General features: G+C 36.0%; 6 protein-coding genes and 1 long non-coding RNA gene across 10 annotated transcripts; 3 read left to right on the forward strand and 4 right to left on the reverse strand.

Moving 5' to 3' along the window:
- The first annotated feature begins 1,482 nt into the window (after window positions 1–1,482).
- Window positions 1,483–2,624, forward strand: LOC104793266 (uncharacterized). Its single transcript, XM_010519594.2, has 2 exons — window positions 1,483–2,198; window positions 2,291–2,624. The coding sequence occupies exons 1-2, from the start codon at window positions 1,682–1,684 to the stop codon at window positions 2,368–2,370; spliced, it is 597 nt and encodes a 198-aa protein (XP_010517896.1). The 5' UTR covers window positions 1,483–1,681; the 3' UTR covers window positions 2,371–2,624.
- Window positions 2,604–4,840, reverse strand: LOC104793265 (putative glutathione peroxidase 3, mitochondrial). Of its 2 annotated transcripts, none has more exons than XM_010519593.2 (7): window positions 4,586–4,840; window positions 4,117–4,193; window positions 3,783–3,844; window positions 3,577–3,695; window positions 3,321–3,488; window positions 3,183–3,230; window positions 2,604–2,802 (listed from the first exon to the last, which is right to left on the reverse strand). In XM_010519593.2, the coding sequence occupies exons 1-6, from the start codon at window positions 4,748–4,750 to the stop codon at window positions 3,198–3,200; spliced, it is 624 nt and encodes a 207-aa protein (XP_010517895.1). In that variant the 5' UTR covers window positions 4,751–4,840; the 3' UTR covers window positions 2,604–2,802; window positions 3,183–3,197. The 2 variants fall into 2 exon arrangements, with proteins under 2 accessions (XP_010517895.1, XP_010517894.1); XM_010519592.2 differs by having other exon boundaries at window positions 2,604–2,807.
- On the forward strand, window positions 2,777–3,586 carry LOC147943022 (uncharacterized). Its single transcript, XR_015559996.1, has 2 exons — window positions 2,777–3,005; window positions 3,121–3,586. It is a non-coding gene; the product is annotated as an uncharacterized LOC147943022 (long non-coding RNA).
- A 169-nt stretch (window positions 4,841–5,009) lies between the features above and the next one.
- Window positions 5,010–8,344, reverse strand: LOC104793267 (biotin synthase, mitochondrial). The gene is made up of 7 exons (XM_010519595.2): window positions 7,595–8,344; window positions 7,296–7,513; window positions 6,820–6,999; window positions 6,384–6,490; window positions 5,844–6,049; window positions 5,541–5,680; window positions 5,010–5,451 (listed from the first exon to the last, which is right to left on the reverse strand). Exons 2-7 carry the CDS (start codon window positions 7,506–7,508, stop codon window positions 5,152–5,154), a joined length of 1,146 nt encoding a protein of 381 aa, XP_010517897.1. The 5' UTR covers window positions 7,509–7,513; window positions 7,595–8,344; the 3' UTR covers window positions 5,010–5,151.
- Window positions 8,345–8,772: 428 nt separating this feature from the next.
- On the reverse strand, window positions 8,773–10,585 carry LOC104699426 (UPF0725 protein At2g20620-like). Its single transcript, XM_010414732.3, has 6 exons — window positions 10,149–10,585; window positions 9,975–10,040; window positions 9,696–9,873; window positions 9,467–9,591; window positions 9,326–9,406; window positions 8,773–9,225 (listed from the first exon to the last, which is right to left on the reverse strand). The coding sequence occupies exons 1-6, from the start codon at window positions 10,524–10,526 to the stop codon at window positions 8,998–9,000; spliced, it is 1,056 nt and encodes a 351-aa protein (XP_010413034.2). The 5' UTR covers window positions 10,527–10,585; the 3' UTR covers window positions 8,773–8,997.
- Window positions 10,586–10,963: 378 nt separating this feature from the next.
- On the forward strand, window positions 10,964–13,163 carry LOC104793268 (U11/U12 small nuclear ribonucleoprotein 35 kDa protein). Of its 3 annotated transcripts, none has more exons than XM_087454865.1 (8): window positions 10,964–11,158; window positions 11,283–11,380; window positions 11,474–11,525; window positions 11,731–11,801; window positions 11,967–12,057; window positions 12,151–12,226; window positions 12,376–12,454; window positions 12,644–13,163. In XM_087454865.1, the coding sequence occupies exons 3-8, from the start codon at window positions 11,474–11,476 to the stop codon at window positions 13,043–13,045; spliced, it is 771 nt and encodes a 256-aa protein (XP_087310991.1). In that variant the 5' UTR covers window positions 10,964–11,158; window positions 11,283–11,380; the 3' UTR covers window positions 13,046–13,163. The 3 variants fall into 3 exon arrangements, with proteins under 3 accessions (XP_087310991.1, XP_010517898.1, XP_019082360.1); XM_010519596.3 differs by having other exon boundaries at window positions 10,969–11,195; XM_019226815.2 differs by lacking the exon at window positions 12,376–12,454 and having other exon boundaries at window positions 10,969–11,195.
- Window positions 13,164–15,811: 2,648 nt separating this feature from the next.
- On the reverse strand, window positions 15,812–16,670 carry LOC104699427 (uncharacterized). Its single transcript, XM_010414733.2, has 2 exons — window positions 16,554–16,670; window positions 15,812–16,457 (listed from the first exon to the last, which is right to left on the reverse strand). The coding sequence occupies exons 1-2, from the start codon at window positions 16,605–16,607 to the stop codon at window positions 16,125–16,127; spliced, it is 387 nt and encodes a 128-aa protein (XP_010413035.1). The 5' UTR covers window positions 16,608–16,670; the 3' UTR covers window positions 15,812–16,124.
- Window positions 16,671–16,889: the final 219 nt, after the last annotated feature.

Below are 16,889 nucleotides of genomic sequence, written 5' to 3' on the forward strand. Positions count from 1 at the left end.
TTCTTTCTGAAAACATATAACATACATATATGTTGTAAAGTGATACAATACATCAAACATGAGTCATGACTAACTAAAATTTAAAATCGCTGAAGTAATTAAGTATACAAAGTAATCATTACAAAAATAACAATAAATAAAATTGATTAGCGATGGATGCAAATAATTTTGACTCGCTTTGGCATTCCACGGGTTAGCTTCACCGCACTAACTTCATCGCACGCCAAAAACATATGTCGATCAAGCTATAGAAGGATAGAAGAGCCACACTATTGATTCGATATATACAAAATAAAATAATAATAGTAAAAAAACAAATGTTATTGCGGAATCTAAAGTTACTTGTCGTATTAAAAATTTGTTTTTAAGTCGTAGGGAAATGTAAAATTGACGTGGCGCATCTCGAGGCCAACGAATTATTGGCAGGCCGAAGGTGAATTGTTTTATAATTAGATTTGTATATAACTCATTATTTTATCTAGTAGTTTAGTCTTTCACCAACATAATACCAAAGTTCTCTATTAAATTGATTAGACTCTTTTTATTAATGTTGAGTGCAATAATCTGTTTTCATAGAATAAAGTAAACTGCAGCAACCTAACAAGTTTGGAGCAACGACTTCTTGTTGCGGTCGCGAGAAGTTAGATACGAAATATGTGTGCATACATAACTACCCTATATGACTAAACATGTAACATTAAATATATATAGTACATAATTAGTATTGCTTTGCGCATTTCGTTTTTGTGTTTAAATTTTCAACAAATTTTACTTAAGGAACTAAAACTGATATGGTATATACAACCAATTTATATAGAGATTTATCTCTTGGTGTTGGAAATATTGGAATCACTTGCGATGGTAATAATGGATATCACATTATCAACCAATGATAGTCTAAAACTTAAATAAAGTTTGCAAAAAAAAAAAAAAACTTTCTATATATATGGAAATATTTTGCTAATGTAAGTCGAAAAACTGTTATCAAAAACTTATTTAAACCGTTTTATGAATGAATTAGTAGTCTTTTTGTAATCTTATAAAACGGTTAAATGAAGTATGAAGGTACGTAGTCTCTCCAATTTCGTTTAATATTGTTGAGAAAAATAATCAGCGATGAGTTGTAGATCAATATATTTTTGTTTGTCAACAGAATTTTAGATTTGTTAAGATTAAGTTTAACCTCCACACGTAAGCTAAGTCTCTCTAGCTTCTAAACTACATTTTGATGAAGAAGCTGTGTAAAGTGTAAACTAATGTCCAATTCGTTAAGAGTTTCGAAGTAATATTTGATAATTACACATCTAATACGTAATTAACTAATTAAGGGCTAAAAAAGCGGTGGAGGAATAATAATAATTGGTGGAAAAGGTGCTCTCTGACGACGATTCGATGATCTAGATTCTAGCCGCACATGGTGGTCCCCAATTTTACTCATACATGACCATCTTATATCATCGCATACACATACATGATAACAATAACATACATAAATTGATTAGTGACCACATGATGATTAGAAAGAGACAAAAATAAAAATAATTGCCGCCCGATAAAATAGCTTCTTTATAAAGCAACACTTCTTTCTTCTTTCTCTCTTCACTTTTCTTTTTTTTTTTCACCTTTTCACACCCTTCCCAAACAAAACAAAAAACAGAGGAGACTCACAAGTCACAACACAATGTGCGACTCAGATCTTCCTCTCTCTCGTTGTTCTTCCTACGAAGCTGACGCTGATTCCGACAGCGAGATCTCTACTACATCCAGTTTCAGTTCTTGTTCTTACAGTGGATCTGATGAAGAAGAAGAGTTCGACAATGGCTTTGGTGTTTCACAGTCCAAGAAGCAGACGAAGAAACTGGAGAAGAAGAAGAGCAATGTCTTGTTAGAAGGCTACGTTTTAGATTCGGCGGTCAACGATGATTTGAAGAGAACCAAGAGTTTAACTGACGATGATCTCGAGGAGCTTAAGGGTTGCGTAGATCTTGGATTTGGTTTCAACTACGAGGAGATCCCTGAGCTTTGTAATACTTTACCTGCTCTTGAGCTTTGTTACTCCATGAGTCAGAAGTTCATCGATCAAGATCATCATCATCATCATCACCATTCTTCTTCTTCTTCTTCTTCCCCGGAGAAGAAATCGCCGGTTCTTGATTCTCCTGTTAGTCCTATTGCTAGCTGGAAGATCTCTAGTCCTGGTAAGTCTCAATCTTTTCAAAGTTCTTTTCAATTGCATTTTATAGGTTTTTGTTTTGGTTTTCTGATTATGTTTTTTTTTGGGTGAAAACAGGTGATAATCCTGATGATGTTAAAGCAAGGTTGAAATTTTGGGCACAAGCTGTGGCCTGTACTGTGAGATTATGTACTTGATAAAGAGATTTGGATTTTGATCAATCAAAAAGTTCAGGAATCAACGGACGGGGGAAGGAAGATGATTGAACAAGTTTGCAGGAGTGAAATCTCTTTAAGAGACTGGACCTGCTTGGATACACCCATTGTTGTAAAGCTCTTTGTTCTGACTGTATGTATAAAAGGATTAATGATCAACCAAGATTTTGCTTAGGACATTGTTGTAATTGATGATTACAAATAATAAGAGGAAATAAATGAAACTTTGTTCTTTATTGATATTTCATAAACATATTTGGGGTCTTGTTACAGAACATGTGGTTCACAGATTCAAGCAAGCATCTTCTTTGGCATGAATGGTGTCAGATAAAACTTACAGGTAGGTACGGGATAAGTATAGAAGTGGCTCTCATTCTCAGTATCAGACATGTTTGATACGATGCTTTTGCTCTTCTGTCCTGCACCAAACGGTCCACATTATATATTCCTTCATCTCCATCCATGAGCATTTCCAGAGAAAATAGTTCTGATTCTTGGACTTAAATGTGTGTTACCAATTTCACAAGATTCTGTTGCTTCTATGTTTCACCCATGAGCTTGGAAGAATTATTACAAACCTAACTGTCCCTAAGAGTTTGGCAACAGTTGCATTCCAGGTTCTAACTACAGATATATATATATATATATATATATATGTTCACATGCTACATAGAACTTTATCTAACCCTTTATAACTTACAACCTATGAATTAGTTTCTTGTCTTATTCCAGAGAGGGAAGCGAGATTTATCTGATATAGATAGATATCATTGGGGGCTAGCACAAAAACTCACCTTTAACTATTATGTTCAAGCAGATTCCAATAGCTTCACTATGTCCTTCTGCGAAGAGAAGAGCGAGAAAACTACAGAGTAAGATCCTTAAATGATTAGAGAAATGATAGCAATGTAAGAGGGGAAACTTCTACTGACCTCAATTTCAAGAGGTGATGTAGTTGGAGCATATCGGTCCACAACATTTCCTTGTTTGTCTACCAGAAACTTTGCGAAATTCCACTTGATTGAATCACCAAACAATCCTCCTTTTTGTTCTTTTAAGAAATTGTAAAGGGGAGAAGTGTTCTTTCCATTGACTTCAATCTTGCATTAGAAAAGAAGACATGTAACAACTACAAAGATATGAAACCGTGTGAGAAAATTTGAGACACAGTGCAAAAGTTTTTGAGACCTTGTCAAAGATTGGGAATTCTGCTTTGAATATATTGCAAACTGTTTCCTTGATCTGTATGTTGCTACCTGGCTCTTGGCTGCCAAATTGGTTGCAAGGAAATGCTAAGATCTCAAGCCCTGAAACGATGTTTCCCTCAATAATTAACAAATATTCCATTAGTTATAATAAGCCTAAGAAAGCCACAGCAAGATAAAGAGACATACCTTGAGATTTGTACTTGGCATACAAAATGTTCAACTCTTTGTAGTTTCCATGTGTTAGACCACTGCTCATATATGACAACAAGATTCTAAATATAATGTCATCATAAAGCCACATTATATGCAACGCTTCTGTAACTCTGTAAGTCATTGTATCATCATCACACTAGATGGTAGAGTAAGCATCATCCATGAGTTATGCAATTCCTAACATAACCTATAAATGATGCAACAGAATCTCTCTCCACATGAGACGGTTCGAGTAGGACAATACAGTTTGTGAGGATTTAGGAGATGGAATATGTATTTCTGAAGAACTAAATAGTTATTAGCGTACCACTTAGAGGCTACATTGACGATAAGAAGCACTTTTCCTGTGAACTTGCTCAAAATCACATCTTTACCTTCGATGTCCTGCATTTTCCATTGGAGACATTCTGATACGGAGCTATAGTGTTCTGATAAATAAGCTTGTAGAACTCATGAACTTAAACGGTAGGGTGTCATTACAAGATTCAGTTAAAGAGCAAAACACAAAACAAAGCCAGCTAACACTAAACGAAGGCACTCATCTAGATTCCGTAACTTAGGCTAAATCCGCAGTAAAACATAAAATTTTCATAAATAAAACATCAGCAATTACGATATTAACATCAATCCTTTTGATTTCCTTTTAAAAATCACATCTTTGTACTCAAATTACAAATCAATTCAATCAAGTCGAATGACAAATTCAGAATCAGGACTAAACCTCGACGCCACGTGAACTACTGGCTTCTAAATATGCCAAGTTTAGCTGATGATACCTTAACGGAAATGTTGTAGATGGAACTGGACGATTGTTCAACAGTGGATGAAGAAGAAGAAGGGTATCTGTAGAGGTAGAAGACAAAGGCTAGAAACAAGAAGAGAATCAACTTTTTAGTCTTAGAGGGAGTTCGATGATTGACCCATCTGCTTGATTTAGGCATCGCAACAACTCTGTTTAGTCTTCTCTTTCGTGAACAAGGACGACGATCTCAGAACAGAACAGAACACAACAAGCATGATGACTTGGTATTACTATTTAGTAATATCTGAAGCTTTAATAGGCTTTACATGGGCCACGATTTAGTTGTTAAGCCCATATTAGCCTTGAAAACACTATTGCTAACTTCTAATTATAAATAGTAGATTTAATTGCACCTTTTCCCTTCAACTTTGATCACACTCTAGAATAACAAGTCTTACTTTCAGATGAAAATCTAGACATATATGAATAAGGATTAACGAACAGTGGTATCACAAAACCGTCCACTCATGCTACATGGTAAATGGGACTGCTTTATAGTGTCCCGACTCAAAAAAAAAAACACTGAAGTGGATAATAATACTAGTGAGTAGCGGAAGCAACTTCCTCGAAGTTCTCTGATTCAGAATCATCTTCAGAGAAGCTTGGCGGTTTAGGAGTGAGGCCTAATGTCTTGAACATGAGCTGGTCAGCGTCAAAATCATTGTTGGGTGTGGTTAAAAGCTTCTCACCGGTGAAGATAGAGTTTGCACCAGCAAGGAAACAGAGAGCTTGTTCGGGCATTGAGAACCGGACTCTCCCAGCAGATAACCTCACCATTGCTTTTGGCATTACGATACGTGCGGTTCCAATCATCCTGATCATTTCCCATATCTCAACCGGCTGCAAAAACACAAAAGGTTTTCAAATCCCTTTACCATCATAATGTAGCTATGACTTGCATTTTGTGCTTTTGGATTGTGGAGATTTACCTTCTGGTTTTCAAGAGGAGTGCCTTTCACTGCAAGCAGCGCATTGATGGGAACACTCTCGGGGTGAGAGGGAAGTGTTGCTAGTGTGTGTAACAACCCTACTCTGTCCTCCTCTGCCTCTCCAAGCCCTATGATTCCTCCTGTTCATCGGTTAAGAGAAAAGACTTTAGAACACATTTGTTGTTCTTATCCATATGGATTTTATCAAATCAACAAATATTAGGGAATAGTGAGTGTAATGATCAAGATGGAGACAGGTTTTCGTATGGTGTCAGAATTTCTTTGTTTTCATATCGAAGTTACCTGAACAGACGTTGATTCCAGCATCACGAACATGCTCAAGAGTTTCAAGGCGATCATCATAACTTCTAGTAGTGATAACGTTTGGGTAGTACTCTCTTGAGGTATCAAGATTGTGGTTATACGCAGTTAGGCCAGCCTTCTTTAGCTCTAATGCTTGTTGTTTCTCAATCATGCCTAAGGTGCAGCAAACTTCCATCCCCATGCCTCTGTTGCAAAGTGAGAGTCAAGAGACTATATTCAACATCTTGTTCACTTTTCTCACGGATCCAAGTTCACTTTGACAGGATTACTTTAACAGATAAAATGATAAAATCACTCAACAGATTCATTCAAAAACCAATAAAAAGAATGCACAACACTTTTTTAGTAATCGTAGCCTGTGAATCATATTTTAGGCTATAGAGCAGTTGCTTTAATACGGAAAGCAGTTGCAAGAAGATCATATGTAATAGAAACAAGGAGATTTAAAATGAAAGTCCAACTTAAAAAGGTATTATAATAACTCCTCAGGTATTGCCAACAATAGTAAGGGAAAGGTACCTTATTTCTTTGATGTATTCAAGTATTTGGCTGAAGTTGGTTTTCCGTCCAATTGTATCTCGCCAAGCAGCACCCATGCAAAAACGCGTGCTACCAGCTTCTTTTGCCTAACAACGCATTAACTTCATTAATTCAAATCAGAGGAGCCTTGTTACATTCTTAAGATTCTCGGATCCTACATTTTCAGTTGTAAACATCCTCAAACTTCTCGTTTTATAGAGAAAAATGAGTGTCTACAGAATGCATCTTAGACTCTTTTGGGTAGAAAACAGATTGATGAATAAATATGCCACATCAGGGGATAAAAGCAAAGTTCCATAATGGGACTAGATTATGAAACCTTCCTGCCAGTTTTAACATTCCTCAAGTTTCTTTCTAATACATTGTTCTAAAGAACATACATTCAGCAAAATAAATTCACAAGAAAACTGCTAACCTTCTTTGCAGCATCAATGACAGCATCCTTGGACATGAGTCTTTGTGCCTTAACTCCAGTGCTATATCTGGAGGACTGAGGACAATATGAACAGTCTTCGCTGCACCCACCAGTCTTTATGGAGAGGAGAGTACATTGCTGAACCTCCCTGAAGTTATGAACATGTCTATGAACCTGAGCCTGAAAACCCAAAGAACCCACATAACATCGTCATTCAAGTAAAATACAACTTATAAAGAAATCAGATGAGCAACCAAATGAATAATACCAAAGACAATGTTCTGGGAATATACACTAAATTCCTCAGACAAGAATCCTGGAAGTTAACACAAATGTTTCAAAGAGATTCAAGTTCAGGGCTAAACTAAAAATCGATACTTTCATCCGATTTTTATTGTAATTTGACAGAAACTAGAGTAGATTGAACAACAAAGGGAAGAGTAAGTGAATAAGTGAGAAGCGGGAAAAAAAATTACTCCATGGAAGAGGAGGTCAAGAACAGGAGAATCATAGACAGCCTTGATTTCTTCTCTACTCCAGTCATTTCTTGGACCTTCTCTTATGGTCCTTTCAGCTTCAGATGAAGCAGCAGATGAAGAAGAGTAAGAAAAGCAAGAAGCAGACTGTAGACCACCCGACGAGGCAAAGGGTCTCAACTGAGATCGAAACACCGATCGAACCAGCATCATTTGATCTGCAAATCAGATGACTTTTTTTTAAAACCAGATTTGGTGGTTTGTGCTAAAAAAGCTTTCACTCCAGTGAGACTCCTTACCTAACCAAATCCAGCCACCGTTGGAGTTTCCGCCTTTGTGTGGTGGTCCTACAAGAACATAGTGACAAAACCCCGACAATTAAATGGGCTTTAATAGGCCCAGTTTATATTTTGGGCTTAAAAATAATAATCAAATAAACGACGACGTTTCTTCTTTATTTCATTGAATCGTACTAGCCGGAGCCGCCGTGAGAGAGAGAAGTATCGTTTTCAAGAATATTGTCAATTGTGTAACCAAGTTGTAAAAATTCATGTGGGTAACTCATATATAATAGACTCAGTTAACCGTTTTGGCCTGTCGCTTTTACAGCTTGTTATTTTGTATGAAGAACCATTAGACTGTGCATGGCTGCTTTCTTTAATGTGACCTTTTTTTAGAATTTTTTATGATAAGACTCGGAGAATGTATGTTAGGCATTCAAATAAGAATGAAACTGCAAAACAGAAGAGATGAGACAGCAAACAATTGCAAATGAATGCAAGTAAAACTCAAAGACAAAGAGTCAAAACTCATATACTCCAAATTGACAGAGGTGAGACTAGTGTAGATGACCTTTTCTTACAAGTAGACAGATAAGAGTGGATCAACAAAATTATAGGTGAATACTGCAAATAAAAGAGATAAACGACAAACTCGGTGCTCCTTAAGGTTGCACAACTTCATGTAGAACCAAAACGGAATTCAAAGTCATTATCACTTGCATGACAAGCAAGGAAGAAGCAAGACAAAGGCATTTTTAACTTAGTCTCAAGAAAGACCAAGATAACCGGTTAGATTCTTAAATACATAAAGACATAATGGGACGATAAGATACTTAAAAATACATAAACACATAATGGTGGGTGGCTTTCACACCAAACACTTGACTTCAAGGGACATATGACCTGGAATTCCATCCATTGTTCTCCTTATGATAGCATTCCTTATGATAGGATATTTGCCGTCTTGGGCACAGGATGTGAAGGTAATGTAGAAGATTGCATTCTCGGACTTGGTTTGCTTCTTAGAAAACACATCTGCTCTGGTTTGCACAATTACCTTTTTCAGGTCAAATGAACTTTCACCCAGTGATGAGAACTGCAACCGTAAATTATTATACTGTTAGTAAGATTATTATATGTCTTCTAATCTTTTAAGAATAAAATGAGTATCTTCCTTTATTTACGCTATTTAAAAGTGTTGAATATGATGATTATTGTTTGTAACAATAATGTTATGATTAAATAATAATCTCTTTTACTATACTTTGGGTATACTATATATATAGAACCAAAATGGAACTAAAAGTCATTATCCCTTTGCATGACTAGCACACAAGCAAAAACATTAAACTAGTCGCCATCTCAAGAAACATCTACATCAAATAGATACTTAAAAAATACATAACATAAGATGGTTGCTTTCACACCAAACACTTGACTTCAAGGGACATATGACCTTGAATTCCATCCATTGTTCTCCTTATGATAGCATTCCTTATGATAGGATTGCCGTCTTTACGGGCACAGGATGTGAAGGTTATGTAGAAGATTGCATTCTCGGACTTGGTTTTCTTCTTAGAAAACACATCTGCTCTGGTTTGCACAATTACCTTTTTCAGGTCAAATGAACTTTCACCCAGTGATGAGAACTGCAACACAACATCAAGAAGAGATGTCATTATAAGCTACCTAGTACACAAATTCCTATCCTCTTTTTGTTGTCAAAATCTGTGTTTTTTTTTTTCTCACCGGGAAAGAATTGGTGCGCAACGAGAGTTCCAAGTAGAGAAGAAGCCAATCCTTTTCTTCTTCCAGCTCTGACTCTTTCAACTGCAAAAATCAAGTCAAAATGTGTTCTCAAGGCATGTGTGAAGGGATAAAAAGGGATACCTCGTAGAATTGCAGGTTGTCACTGGTGGTGGTATCCTCAGGCAACGAGTTGGGCATATCACCTGTGAAGAAAGCATCGACGGCAAGTTTGTCAAAGTGGTCACAGATTGGGAAGCCTTCCTTCTCTGCAAGGAGACATGACATGACATGACGACCAAGAAAGATTAGGACACAATAACAATAATAATAATAATAACAACAAGAGATGCATAGCCAATTTAAAAATTACCTGGCAATAATGTGCATTGGGTTGTAATGAAACTCACGCAGCAGCCATCTTTCGCAGACTTAACCACCCTTGTTAAGAACTCGCAAATGGAAAACTCTCGAGTTGGATCCCTTACATAAAATTTTACAAGCGTAGGATACTCCTCGTGGTCTAGGCAGAAATATTCAAGGTTTGTCCGCTGCGAAGAAGATGAGAATAATATTTAAGAACTTGTACGATATATTTGATAAGATAACAGAAGAAGAAGAAGGAGATAAAAGAGAAACTTAAAAGACTTACATTTTGCAGATTGTAGCAGTGAAGCCCAACTTTACCAAACAGGCCCTCATCCTGTCTATAATAACTCTGATGGATGGAGAGGGTCCAAAATCAGAATAATGATATGATATGATATGGATCAGTAGCATAAAATAAACCCCCCCAGAATTACGTAAACAAGAGTGCAAAAATTACCTTATATGGCTCATCGTAGGGAAAGGAGGTCAAAGGGATTTCAAAGTTAGGAGAGTAAACAGGAGAAGGAGGACAGTAAACAGGAGAAGGAGGACAGTAAACAGGAGGAGAAGAAGGACAGTAAGAAGGAGAAGGATAGTAATCAGGAGAAGGAGGAGAATTAGGCCAGTTAAAAGAAGGAGAAGGACAGTAATCAGGAGAAGGTGGTTCGTATGTTGATCGTGAAATGCAAGTTTCCTCCTCGTCAGAGGGCCCATCCCACAACATATTCTTGCCAAGCTTAAAAGATTCAATAGCATCGGGGCGCAACAATCGGCTCTGTAACAGCAACTGCCTCGATACAAAGTAATTACCGCGTACAGTTGGTACAAGGATCATATAGAAACTTTCCCCTTCCAGCCGATGATGATATGGTGTTAAAGCATCATACAGTTCTTTACAACAAACAAACAAAAAAAAATTAGAATCATGCATGAGAGTTAGATGATGCAAAAGAGAGAGAGAGTGAGAGAGATCCAATTACCTTATAACTCGGGGGCCTACCGGTTTCTTGTAGCTTCAACAAGGCGAAAGATTTTGAAAAAAGAAAAGAAAAAGAAGGATTCGATAATCAATTAAAATCTCCCAAAGGACTCTCGAACCCTAATTTATAGTCCTATCAAAGCACAATCAATCAGGAATTGAACGCAGTTTTATGAAAAGCAATTCGCCATATCAAATATGAAAACAATCTTATGGGTTTGGTGAGATTTCAGCTTAAATAGGCTTTAATAGGCCCAATTTATATATATTGGGCTTAAAATAGTATTCAATTCGAACGACGACGTTGGTTCTTTATTTCATTGGATCGTTGTTGACTAGTCCGAGCCGCCGTGAGAGAGAGAGAAGAGGGAGAAGAAATGAGCGGCGGAGGAAACAACGTCGTGAACAAAGTGTTCTACGCGACTTCGTATCATCCGATTCAAGCCGGAAGCATCGACGGAACCGATGTTGTTCCACATGATAACGGCGTACGTCGAGCTCTACTCTGTTATCACGCCGGCTTATGTATACTCTCTCTTTTGTTCCTCTCTTCAGTGTTTCTCCGGTCCTGAAATCTAACAGTCATTGATTTTGGTTTTTTTTTTTCGGAAGATGATCCTTCTGGTGATTCGAAAGCTGTTGGAGATCCTTACTGTACTCTCTTCGTGGGTCGTCTCTCTCATCATACTACGGAGGATACTCTTCGAGAGGTGAAAAATTGGAATTTTCACTTAGTTTTTTTTTTTTTAATGTTGGTGTAAAACTATGTTTTGAGTATGATTATGGATGTTTCTTCTTCACAGATGATGAGTAAGTATGGTAGGATTAAGAACTTGCGCTTGGTTAGGCACATTGGTAAGATTTTGCCACTGTTCTGCAGCTTCTGCGTATGATATCAGCACTTTGCTTCATCTTTAGGAAATTTATGATCTTTGGTTTGTTGCTTCTACCAAGCTATTCTCTTAGTAGAACTGTGATTATACAAGTATTTACTCCAATTTCCACATTGTGTAGTTTTTATCTGATTTTTGAGTCTCCTCTTCTTGTTCCCTTTTTGTAGTGACGGGTTCTTCACGAGGATATGCTTTTGTGGAATTTGAGAGCGAAAAGGATATGCTCCGTGCTTATGAGGTGCTGTGATGCCAAAAAAATTGCGTTTTTACCTCTTGTTTTTGTTCTTGAAAGCTGTCTGAAATCCTTACTAAGCCAACGCATTGAAGATATCCATGTACATGCTGGTTTCTGGAAACTGGTGTTGTTTGTCAGAGTGAGAATGTTTGTGATGTTTTTTTACAGGATGCTCATCATTCACTAATAGATGGTAGAGAGATTATTGTTGATTACAATCGGCAGCAACTGATGCCTGGATGGATACCAAGAAGACTAGGTCTGCCGTTCTTTTAACTTCTTTTTTTGTCTCTCTCATGAACTGTCTATAGGAGTTATATCTTAATGCCCACACCTTCTTCTCTCTAAACAGGAGGTGGGCTTGGTGGTAGGAAAGAATCCGGACAACTTCGTTTTGGAGGACGAGAAAGACCATTCCGCGCTCCCTTGTACGGTTTTGTTTTGCTCTTCATTTAGCTTGTCCAAAGATATAACACCAGCAGCAAAGCATAGTGGCATGAACCTTCTTCTGATTTTCATATTCTTCAAAGGATAAGTATTTTTATAAGTGGGCATTCTTTCTGTTTGTTGATATCAGGCGACCTATCCCTCATGAAGATTTACAAAAACTCGGCATTCAGCTTCCACCTGAGGGAAGATATATGTCACGCACGCAGGTCTACTTTGTCTTTTAACTTCAGAACCAATCTACAGTCATTCAAACTTTATCCCTATTTTTTGTGTCATGCTAGCTAGCTTTTATCAGGTCTTTTGTACATGTTCTTCTGATAGAAGTAACATATTGATGGGATTGTTCAATGCCACTATGATAAAGTGCTAAGCACTATAGCTTGTTGTGGATGCAGATCCCATCACCTCCGAGGAGAAAAGCAAGTGCGTCGGATGATAGAGAGGAAGGATATTATCGGGAAAAGAGTTCTGTAGAAAGGGAAGAAGAGTTTAAAGAGCGAAGCAGCCATAGGTATAATCACAGTCACAGGTCGAGCTCACACACACACAGTTCGCATAGAAGACGCAGCAAAGACAGAGAGGAGCGTTCTAGGACAGAGTCCCGTTCCGATAGGAAAGAGAGATCACGAGGTACGGAAGCTAGATATGGTGACAACAAGGGTAAAGTTTCTGACAGCAAAAGATCAAAACGCGCAGAAGAAGAAGAAGAGCGCTCTCACAAACGTCATAAACACATGCATTCCCACCATCATCATCATATGAGGCCCTCTAGTCGAGATCATCATTCCTCTGACTGAATAAGTTTCTGACGTTTCTGAGAGATTATATATCTGTAATGTTTTTTATTTTCTGAGAGATTATATATCTGTAATATAGTTTTCTTTTTTAAGAATGGAGATCGATAGTGGAATCAAAGAAGTTCGTTGAGATGAAATTCAAATATGAGGGAAGTGATTCAAACATTATTTTCCAGTGGAAAATTTCCACACACATATCTAGCTCGATCCATTTTTTTTTCTTCTAAACATTATTATTGTTACCCTATCTAGACGATGTTCTGTTTATTATGGGATTGCTTTTTCTTTTTAATTGATATCATTATTATATGCACTTTCGTTATGTTAATCGACTCATGCAAATGATATGTATTTTTAATTGTTTATATATTTATATTATTTTATGACTATAATAAAATTATCAATTATTTGATTGTTATTCAGTTTACATTAAACTCTATATAAATATAAATTGTAGGTATAATTTTTTATATATGACAACAAATTAGTCATATTTTGATTCTTTGAAATGTTGAATAGATATTAACAAAAAAAAATAAGCAAAACACATGTACAATATTATTATTTTTTTTTTCAACTATGTAAAAAAATGAGCATGAGAGCCAAATGAATCGAAAGATTCATATTTGGTTCGCGAAGAGATCATAGAACTTTTTTTTTAATGAATGGAAAAATAATCTACTTTCACTAAATGATTTATTAGATAATCGAAAGCAGAGGATATTAAATACTATTAGAAATTCAGAAGAATTGCATGAAGGAGCTATTCAACAATTAGAAAATGCTCGGGCTCGCTTGCGTAAAGTAGAAACGGAAGCGGATCAGTTTCGCATGAATGAATACTTTGAAATCGAACGAGAAAAATTAAATTTGATTAATTCAACTTATAAGACTTTGAAACAATTAGAAAATTACAAAAATGAAACCATTCTTTTTGAGCAACAAAGAACAATTAATCAAGTCCGCGAACGGGTTTTCCAACAAGCTTTACAAGGAGCTATAGGAACCCTTAATAGTTGTTTGAGTAACGAGTTACATTTACGTACTATTAATGCAAATATTGGGATGTTTGGTACGATGAAAGAAATAACTGATTAGTCATTTCTTTACGATTATGATAGGCATTATTTTTTTTTCTTCCAAAAAAGAATCAGGACAATACTCATGGTAACCATTAGAGCCGACGAAATTAGTAATATTATCCGGACAATACTCATATGTAAAATATTTTTATGTATGTGTTTTTAAAATACATAAAATAGACTCTCAAAAATATCATACCATCTATTTTTTATTGTCACATTAGCAATTTGTTAGTTCATTAAAAATATCCTTTCGTATAAAATTTTAATACAAGCTCTCAATTTTCATGTGGTTTTCGTATTACTTTCGAACATCTAATACATTATATAATACTCTATTAATACAAATAAAAGATTAAAAAGTTGAAATAAGAAACAAAATATCATGGATTTTTAAAATAGAAAACGTAAACACATATCCCGACAAAGCCTTCCTTACGATGAGCCCACTAAGGAGCGTATCCAACATCTTTGTAACTTTATTACGCTATTACCCGTCTAAGTGTGCCAGTTGATAACAATCTCATCCACGTACATGGAGGTATTCGTTATAACATTAGTTGGGGTAAATGTTTTGTATAAGTAATTGAGTTAGCAATTTAACATTCATTTTTCTCTCCCTCAATATGACATTAAACATTCATCATGAATTTTGAATAAGAATAATATATGATAATATTCTTCATTCTTACTTTCCTAAATACATCTAACTAAATTTGGATTTTTCTTGTTTTTGATATGGTTGAATAATTGCTTATTCAACTTGATTCATTTGAAAAGGTTAATGCTAAATGATATTTATACAACTTATTTGGAGCTTTAGTTGATGAGCATTTGAAAATTTATAATTTGAAATTTCTTGTTGGATTGGTGATGTTATTTTTGTTTTTATGATCTTTCATGTATCGGAGACATAGATATGAAATTCCACAATTCGGTTAGAATACAACCTATTTCTAAAAAGGAAGCAACGAAGAGTCCAAAAAAAAACTTTCTTGATACAATCTGTACAAATTATGAAAACCAGAGTTTGATGATAAAGCTTACCTTTTTCAGATTGTTTTTTGCTTATAACTTTAGTTTATTTGGTATAAACTAATTGACAGCAAATTAGTCATGTTTTGGTTATTTGAAATGTTGAATAGATATTAACAAAAAAATAAACAAAACATATGTAAAATATGAACAAAACATACGTATAATAGATCCGGAGTAAATCTTCTAGTACTCGTCTCGCATCTCAGCGCTGAATTCACTTGTCAACTACCTCTCCAGTCTACTAAAACTCGTCTCGCATCTCAGCGCTGAATTCACTTGTCAACCGCCACTCAGGTCCCGCTAAATTTCGTCTCATGATCATGTTTATATTTCTGTATTTGGGATCTAGTTTCATGCTCTCTTTTGTATTCTTAATGGCTTTGTTGACGCCTAACATGAAATAAAAATCTAATGGCTATCAAAATTTTAATGGCTGTCTCTGCAGGGGTTTGAAGAATATTGTGTAACCAAGTTCTGAATGTTCATGTGGGTGACTCATATATAATAGCCTGTGAAAACTGCGCTTTTACAACTTGTTATTATGAAGAACCTTTTTTAAGAATTTTTTATGATAAGAATCTTAGAATGCATGTTAGGCGTTCAAATAAGAATGAAACTGCAAACAGAAGAGATGAGGCAGCAAAGACAAAGTCAAAACTCATATACTCCAAATTGACAGAGGTCAGACTATTCTTACAAGTAGACATATAAGAGTGGATCAACCAAATTATAGGTGAATACTGCAAACCAAAGAGATAAACAACAAACCTGGTGCTCCTTAACGTTGCACAATTTCATGTAGAACCAAAATGGAATTCGAAGTCATTATCACTTGCATGACAAGCAAGGAAGAAGCAAAACAGCAAGCCAAGCCAAGGATCGAATTAAGAAGAGAGAAAAAGGGAATTCGAGTTTGCGATTATCAGAAACATCGCCAACTTGTACAAAACACTTGCAAGCTAAACATGAGGAGAATTAGGAGGAGAAGAAGGAAAGTAATCAGGAGAAGGAGGAGAATTAGGCCAGTTAAAAGAAGGAGAAGGACAGTAATCAGGAGAAGGTGGTTCGTATGTTGATCGTGAAATGCAAGTTTCCTCCTCGTCAGAGGGCCCATCCCACAACATATTCTTGCCAAGCTTAAAAGATTCAATAGCATCGGGGCGCAACAATCTGCTCGGTAACAGCAACTGCCTCGATACAGAGTAATTACCGCGGACGGTTGGTACAGGGATCGTATAGAAACTTTCCCCTTCCAGCCGATGATGATATGGTGTTAAAGCATCATACAGTTCCTTACAACAAACAAACAAAAAAAAATTAGAATCATGCATGAGAGTTAGATGATGCAAAAGAGAGAGAGATCCACAATATAGAAGAAATCCAATTACCTTATAAGTCGGGGGCCTACTGGTTTCTTGTAGCTTCAACAAGGCGAAAGACATTCTTGGAAGATTATGACGAAAACAAAAAAAGATGAAGATTAGATATTCAATTAAAATCTCCCATAGGACTCCAACCCTAATATATATTACTATCAAACCACAATCAATCAGGAATTCAACCATATATAAGTTAAAAGAAACCGACAATAAGTTATTGAGCTTTTCTAGACTCTAAAAGCCCAATTCATCGGGTTAAAGCCATTGGGCTTTTTCTCAAAAAACCCAATTCATTGGGAGAAAATTTACCGAAAAAGAAAAAGAAAAAAAAAAACGGACCATTGC

The sequence above is a fragment of the Camelina sativa genome, chromosome 6 (genome assembly GCF_030686135.1).
Source record: "Camelina sativa cultivar CO46 ecotype springtype chromosome 6, ASM3068613v1".
Taxonomy (NCBI): domain Eukaryota; kingdom Viridiplantae; phylum Streptophyta; class Magnoliopsida; order Brassicales; family Brassicaceae; genus Camelina; species Camelina sativa.